At 59.9% G+C, this 7814-nt stretch overlaps 1 protein-coding gene across 1 annotated transcript; it reads left to right on the top strand.

Moving 5' to 3' along the window:
* The first annotated feature begins 321 nt into the window (after positions 1-321).
* Positions 322-7037, top strand: LOC119525204 (basic proline-rich protein-like). The gene is made up of 5 exons (XM_037823805.1): positions 322-329; positions 415-998; positions 1597-1727; positions 6214-6641; positions 6806-7037. The coding sequence occupies exons 1-5, from the start codon at positions 322-324 to the stop codon at positions 7035-7037; spliced, it is 1383 nt and encodes a 460-aa protein (XP_037679733.1).
* The last annotated feature ends 777 nt before the right edge of the window (positions 7038-7814 follow it).

Here is a 7814-nt window from a genome sequence, read left to right as displayed (position 1 = left end):
AAGCTGGCGGGGAGGGCCCTGGGGACCCGAGTGTGAGCACACGCATGCTTGCACAAATACACGTGAACACCAGGGCACACATGGGAATGTCTGTGTGAGCATGTCTGAGCACACGAGTGTGCCCTTTGCATAAGTACGAGGACGTGAACCGCGTGGGCACACACATGCACATGTGAACAGGCACAGACGTGCCTGACCCTGTAAACACAAACATGTTGGAACACGCAGTACACCCCCTGAACACGCTAGCGCACACGCACACACGGAGGCTTGGCCGAGCACGTGAACACTCTGAGTGCACGGTACACGTGCACGTGCGTCATGGAGCCGTGCGTCGTGGCGCATGCGTCCGCCTGATGAACACTAGTGCACGTGTGGACACGCGTGTAAGGGCGAACACGCGTGTGCCCGCAGGCACGGCAGCTCAGGCGGACGCCTCCGGGAGCCCGTGCACGCGCGTCGCAGCACGCACGAACCCGCCGGGGCCCACGCGGGCGGGCGTGTGCACGGCGGGCGGGCGTGTGCACGGCGGGCTGGCGTGTGCACGGCGGGCGGGCCCGGGCGGAGCGGCAGGTGTGAGCCCGGCCGCCCGCGCACGCGCACACGCGGAGACCCGGAGAGGCGCGCGCAGCCGCAGCGGCCGGCCCGGGTTCCTGGGCCCCGCGCGCCCCCTGCTGGACGCGGCCGGCAGCGCCCCGCGGAGCCCGGCGAGGGCGAGACCCCGACGGGAGGGTCCGTAGGGCTCCGGGCGAGCGCGGGGCGCCAACCCCAGGACCGGGGAGACCCCCAGCTCAGTCCCGTGCGGCCACTGGGACGGGAGGGTCTGCGGTGGAGCCCACGTGACCCTGAGCCCCGGTGTCACCCTCGGTGCCTCAGTTTCCCCCGCTGCACAATGGAGGTGACGGGACTGAGCCGGCCCTTCCTCCCAGACCCCTGCGTGGTGACACCGAGAAGGGGCCAGCCACCGGGAAGAGGGCAGCAGGCAGAGGGAACAGCAGGTGCGAGCGCTCAGAGGAGGGCGGGGGAGAGCCAGGACGTGGGGGCCGAGGGGAGGGGGCTGCTGAGGGGCCCCCGGTTTCTGGCCTCAACGTGGAAGGGTGGGATTCAGGGTCTATCAGGAGGAAACCAAAGGTTTTAAGACAGATTGTGATCCTAAATTCTCAACTTTCCAGATGTGGGAGTCTCAGGCCAGAGCCACCTGCAGAAAATTCCAGAATCCTGCTTCCCCTGGCTGATGCCAAGGCTGATGCCCCAAGGAGTGGGACCCCCAAAGACCTCCCCTCAGCCCTGCCCCCAAGTTCTATCTCACCCCTCAGCAATTCCAGAGCTCCTATGCCTTTAAAATAATGCAGCGAAATTAGCAGCTCTGCCATCATTAATATGCAAAAATGCAAATCAGGAGGTGATTAAGCCGCAGCCCCCGGAGGATATTTCAGCGGTGATGGATTCTATTGTCAACGAGGTTTGGTTGGTGGATGGATGTTCTGGGGGTGTAGATGGGGTCGATCAGAATCCTGGGGGTGCCCAGCCCCCTGCCCTCAGCACAACCCCACAACCTGGGGTGGGTTCACCCCTGCCTGCAGCCCTGCCCCCCAGTTAGTGGGTGCGTGACCAGGGGGCGCAGGCCCCAGGCCGCCCCAAAGCCCAGCTCGGAGCCCCAGAACCTCCTGGGCCAGAGAGGGTGCCCCAAACACTCCACGGATGGGGAAACTGAGGGTCGCGAGGGGGTGCGACATTCCCAGGGTCCCCCACGCCCAACAGCAGGAATAGAGGCCACTGTGGGGGGCTCAGAGGCAGGGGGACTCTGCTTACTCGCTCAGCAGCAGCGGGAGGTGGAGGGGGTTCTAACGTGGCTACAGTGGGCTGGCTCCGCACCCCCTGCCCCAGGCCAGGGCCGGCCAGAGGAGGCCCCGTGGGGGGGGGGGAGATAGAGACAGAGACAGAGAAATGGAGCGACAGAGAGACAGAGACAGATGGAGAGACAGAGAGACAGAGACAGAGGGATGGAGAGACAGAGAGACAAAGAGAGAGAGACAGAGAGAAGGAGAGAGAGATGGAGAGATAGAGAGACAGAGAGACAGAGACAGAAAGAGACAGAGAGAGAAAGAGACAGATGGAGAGACAGAGAGACAGAGAGAGAGATGGAGAGACAGAGAGACAGAGACAGAGAGATGGAGAGACAGACAGAGAGACAAAGAGAGACAGAGAGAGGAGAGAGAGATGGAGAGATAGACAGAGACAGAAAGAGACAGAGAGAGAAAGAGACAGATGGAGAGACAGAGAGAGACGGAGACAGAGACAGAGAGATGGAGAGACAGAAAGAGACAGAGAGATGGAGAGACAGAGAGACAGAGACAGAGAGATGGAGAGACAGACAGAGAGACAGAGAGAGACAGAGAGAGGAGAGAGAGATTGAGAGATAGAGAGAGACAAAGACAGAAAGAGACAGAGAGAGAAAGAGACAGATGGAGAGACAGAGAGAGAGAGACAGAGACAGAGACAGAGAGATGGAGAAACAGAAAGAAACAGAGAGATGAAGAGACAGAGAGACAGAGACAGAAAGAGACAGAGAGAAAGAGAGAGACAGAGACAGAGAGATGGACAGAGAGACAGAGACAAAGAGACAGAGAGAGAAAGAGAGAGACAGAGACAAGGAGAGAGAGATGGAGAGATAGAGACAGAGAGACAGAGACAGGGAGATGGACAGATAGAGAGACAGAGAGACAGACAGAGACAGGGAGAGGGAGAGAGAGGGAGAGATAGAAAGATAGAGAGACACAGAGAGAGAGAGACAAAGAGAGAGATGGAGAGATAGAGAGACAGAGAGAGGAGAGAGATGGAGAGACAGACAGACTGGGAGGGCCCCATGCCGGCCCCTCCCAGCAGAGGCGCTGAGCTGGCCCCAAGCCAACCGCCAGCTGCTGCCTCCCCTCCCCCCTCCCCCTCCCCACGCACGGTGGCCCCGGGGGAGCCCCAGCTGCCGCTGCCACACACACGGGCTGGGCCTTTTGGCGGCCCCAACAGCTGCCCCGGGACCCCGCGGGAAATGTCTGGGCCCAGGTTTGCAGGGGCCTCCCACTGGGGACCCCGTCTCCCCTCTCTGAGCCTCCGTTTCCTCACCTGTGAAATGGGGGCCCCGTCCCCACCTCCGACATTCCTGGGTGCCTAATGCATGTGGGGCACTGGGGACGCCGTGGGGACCGTCCTCTCGGAGGAGGGCCGGGGCAGGCCGAGTATCAAAGGGGCAAGGAAAAAACCCAAACAAACCAACCAGCGCAGCAGCCTGGGAGAAATGAGAGCCGTGGGCTCGTGCAAAGGTCCTGGGGTTGGAAGGAAGAAACAGCCTCCCCGGATCAGGGGCCAGGGGAGCTGGGGGAGTTCAGGGCCTTCCGAAGTGAGGATTGCAAGGAACGACGTCCAGACGCGCCCCCCACTTTCTTCCCTCCCCTTCTGGGGGTGTCCGTGCCCCGTTGGGTGCTGCCCCAGCCTGGCCTCTCTGCCCACTGGCGGGCAGGAGTTAGGAGGTGCGTGGATGAGTTTTGTGTTCTCTGAGCCTGTTTTGCAGACTCTCCTAAGTGGGGTGCAGCGCGTTCCTGGGCAGGTCTGGGGCTCAGCATTGTGCCCCGGCCTTTCCAAGCGGTTGGGGTCCGCTGACAGCAAACAGCTTCCGCTCGCTGCCACGTCCACGAACCAAAACTCACTTGGGCCCTTCCTCCATCCCCCCCCCCAAAAAAAATTAGAAATGCTATTTCGTGCGTTGGTGTAAAGAGAAGAACAACGCAGGCTAGAATCGTTATCTTATATTCATAATTCTTATAATATTCAGTTTTCATTCTGATTTTGAAAGAAATTAACACGTTCTTCCGGGTCCCTAAAAGTCTGGGGGGCTGGGCTTCCCGTACCCAATGGACAAGCTGACCTTGACCTTGACGGGTGGCTCTCAAGGTCAGAATGAGAAATGGTATCCGTGGAATAAACACAGACGCTCGGCCTTTGAGCGAGGAAGTGGCCAAACTGTGGACTTTTTGTCTAAAATGTTCCTTGAACTCTAGGACCCTCCCTGCTCGCACAACTGCCCTGTGGGGCCTCCCCGGGAAGCCAGGGGTTTCCCCCTAGAGGACCCCAGAGCTGCTGGAAGCCACCGGCCCCCAGCGTCCTCGCCGAAGGGGTTGGGGTGGCCGCTCACCCCAGATGGAAACACGTTCCCCTGTTCCACGGCTCCGGAATCTGGCCACATAGCGTGCGTCGGTGAGTTGAAAAAGTAAACTTCTTTTTAATTAAAAATTTTTTTTTATTTAAAAGAAAGAAAGAGAAAGAAAGAAAATAGAGTCCAACAGTCATCATCCCACCCCTTAAATATAAATATAAAGTAAGAACTGAAAGTCCCCCCCCCCACACCCCGGTTAACCGCCGAGTCCTTGGAGCATTACCTCCGGCACATTTTCGATGCTTTTTCCTTTACACAACCTTTCCCCCCTCAACATGGCATCCTGGGTCTCCACTTTTTATTTTTGCCCCTGAACACTCCACTTTAGTCATTTTTCTTTCTCGGAAGACACGTGCAATCCCCGTTCCTTGTGTGGCCTTGGGCGATGTTCTTTGTACATCCGTGTCTGAATCTTCTTACGAATCCCCTTTGGCTGGACACCTGGGTTATGTCCGAGGATGCTGTAATGAATGTCCCAGCTTGTGCTATTACTTTTTGTAAAACAGATTATTAGGACTGGAGTTGGTGGGGAGGCAAAGGGATGTGGGGTCTCTTTACTGTAGAAAGCACCTCACTACTGCAGGATGTCACCCATCTTTTACGGTTTTGCTCATCTCTAGGACCAAAGGTGGCTTCCCTTTGTTTGCATTTCTTTCATCACGAGTGACCTTGAGCTTCTTTTTCTCTGTTTATCTTGGGGCCATTTGTATTTTTTCTAATTGTTCATTTTTTTCTTTCGCCTGTTTTTCTGCTAGGCTGTTGTTCTTGTTGATTCGCAGAAACTCTTTGTTTGTGAGGGACACAAATCCTCCATCTCTTTTGATGCTGAAAATATTTTCTCCCCATCCGTCACACTCCATCTGGCTTTGTGTGTGGGCTTGTTACCATTCAGGAGTATTCAGTTTCTGCGTTGTCGAATTTGAAGATTTTCTCTTTTTGGGGAGATGGCTTTTGTGTCCTAACACCCCAAAGAGGGCAAGGAAGGGGGATGGCAGTGAAAGGGCAGCTTCGCCTCTACTCCTCCAGGCTGGGACCCGAGGCCTGGGGCCTGCCTCCCTCCCCCGCCCTCGTAGATGACCTGGTTGTGCAACTTATTTATTTTCTCTGCAAACGTCGGCCCCCAGCCAGGAGGGAGCATGTGTGGCTGATTCAAAGCCACTTCACCTGGCGGTTTCCTCCTCTGCGAATTGGGGCCAAGCACAGCCCCTGCGGGGTCCTGGGCACAGAAACCTGCCTGGATTCACCGCCCGGTTGTGTCTGCACTCCTTGGTGCCTCAGTTTCCCCATCAGCAAAATGGGCTCCTTCGAGTCCTCCCGTCACAGGGCTGGGGTCCCTGGTTTTCCAAAGTGGAAACAGAGGCCAGACACGGGCAGTCCCGGCTCAGGGCTATACATCCCAGCTGCGGTGGAGGCGGGATTTGAATTCAGATCCTGCAGGCCTCAGGGGTGCTTTAGGACATTCACCCATGCTCGGGTGGCAACTACAGCTCGGCCATCCTGGGGATACGGGAGGCTCGGCCCCTGGGAGCCCAGCTCCACGTTGCTTTCCTCCCCTGGACACCTCCCTCCCAGGGCCCCCCAACCCATCCCTAAGAGCCGGCAGCCTGGCCTCACCTTCGCCCCTCCCACCTGCCAGCACCTCCCTTGTAGAGTGACAGTGAACAGTCATCTATGGACCATTCCCTCGGGGGGACCCCAATTGGGGTGACCGAAAACGATCCTACAAAAGGGATGCGGGGCCTGGCCCAGTGTGCAGCCGGGGAGGCTTCCTGGAGGAGGTGGCACCCAGGCTTGAGGAGGCAAAGAGCAGGACGGTGACCAGGAGGGCATTTAGGGCTCAGCTCCTGCCCCCTGGGGCTCCCCAGTCCTAGCCCCAGGGGTCTGGGGTCTTCTGTGTCCAGGTGCTCGTCATCTGTACTGGGGGTGAAGCTGCCAACAAGCCTCAGTCCCCCCATCTGTAAAGTGGGGGGGGTCCCTCTCTGTGATCCCTTTTCTCCCACATTCAGGGGCCCCCGTGGCCGGCCTCCCGCTTCCCCTCCTGCAGCACAGGGGACTTCTCACTGCACGGGCCCTGTTACCCCAAACCCCTGCACACGGCCAGGCTCCCCACCATGGCTTCCCACCCTCCCAGCCTTGCACCCCCCTGGAATGACCTTCCCCCCGTTTCTGGAAGGTGCCGAGATGCGGGTCAGCTGTGCCTGGGTGCCTGGGGGGGACGGGGCCCCCAGCGCGGGCAGAGGTCAGTGGAGCCGCCTGTGGGTGGGCGCGTGGGCAGCGGGAATCCGACCCCACCCCTCCCCGGGGGTAACTGGGCTGGAAAGTGCCCCGCGGGGGCCGTGGGGAGGCACCCCGTGTTTGCACAGGCCACCTGGGAATGTGGAGGGACAGCCCTGGGCACCCCTGAGTCAGGAGCTGCGGGCCCCGGGCCAGGAGGGTGGGGGGATACCTGGGTGCCAGCCCCAGGGAGGCGCAGGGGCAGGTGGGGACGGGGCTGGGTGGAGGGGCGGGCTCCCCCGGCTGGGGGATCCATCCTTCGTTCACTCCCTCACTGCCCCCCTCACACGGCTCTGCCGGCTGGACCCCGGCTCTGTTCCCCAGTCCCCTAACATTCAGCCCCACCCCCAGCAGTGACCCCGCACCCCCATCCCACGAGTGCGCTTTTGCTGACCTCCCAAATGCACCCCCAACACACCGGGGCTCACCGTCCCCATGGCCACCCCACCAGGGCCACCCCGCTTCTGCCCTCTCCGTCCCCACCATGTGGCTGCCACGGGGCCTCTCCTGCTCAAGCACCCACCGTGGCTCCCGAGCGCCCACCTCGAAGGACTGATTCTTCCCTGCGGCCTCCGCGGCTGTGACCCCTCCATCTCAGGGCCCTCCTTCCCGCCTTGCCCCTGCCCTCTGTCCCCGGTGCCCGGCTCCTTGTGCACTCGGCCTCACCTCCTGCACGTGCTCTGCACCAAGGGACCCTTCCCAGGCCACTCAGGGTCTCCTCTGGGCTGCAGAGCCCCCCTTCCCCATTGCCCTTGCTTGGCAATCCTGACAGACCCCAGAAAATCTGGGGTGCAGGGACAGGGGTCACATCACCCCCACACCCTCGCCCAGCCTAATACCCATGGCTGCTGCGTTCCAGAGGTCAGAGGCCAGCACCATTTGCGACCAGGCCTCGGGTAGCGGCTGGTGGTGCTGCTGCTTTGTCACCCAATTTATGCACAAAACCCCTGACTGAGCCCTGATCCCAGCCTGAGCCCTGATCCTAGCCTGAGCCCACATCCTGACTGAACCCCAACCCTGGTTGAGCCCTGACCCCAGACTGAGCCCTGATCCCAGCCTGAGACCTGATCCTAGCCTGAGCCCACATCCTGACTGAGCCCTAATCCCAGCTTGAGCCCACATCCTGACTGAGCCCCAATCCTAGCTGAACCCTGTCCCCAGCCTGAGCCCCAACCCTGGCTGAGCCCTGACTCCAGCCTGGGCCCTGACTCCAGGCTGAGCCCTGTTCCCAACCTGAGCCCACATCCTGACTGAGCCCCAATCCTAGCTGAGCCCTGTTCCCAGCCTGAGCCCCAATCCTGGCTGAGCCCTGACCCCAACCTGTCTACATCCA

Source organism: Choloepus didactylus, assembly GCF_015220235.1.
Source record: "Choloepus didactylus isolate mChoDid1 chromosome 25 unlocalized genomic scaffold, mChoDid1.pri SUPER_25_unloc1, whole genome shotgun sequence".
Taxonomy (NCBI): Eukaryota; Metazoa; Chordata; class Mammalia; order Pilosa; family Megalonychidae; genus Choloepus; species Choloepus didactylus.
The sequence above is the reverse complement of the archived record's forward strand: the minus strand, read 5'-3'. Positions and strand labels throughout refer to the sequence as shown.

Excerpts from the sequence above, each read along its gene's own strand:
- LOC119525204 (XM_037823805.1), top strand. Across the intron at positions 999-1,596 it reads GCAGGCAGAGGGAACAGCAG|TTAGTGGGTGCGTGACCAGG; the intron begins GTGCGAGCGCTC and ends CCTGCCCCCCAG. Across the intron at positions 6,642-6,805 it reads GCGGGCCCCGGGCCAGGAGG|TCCCCTAACATTCAGCCCCA; the intron begins GTGGGGGGATAC and ends TCTGTTCCCCAG.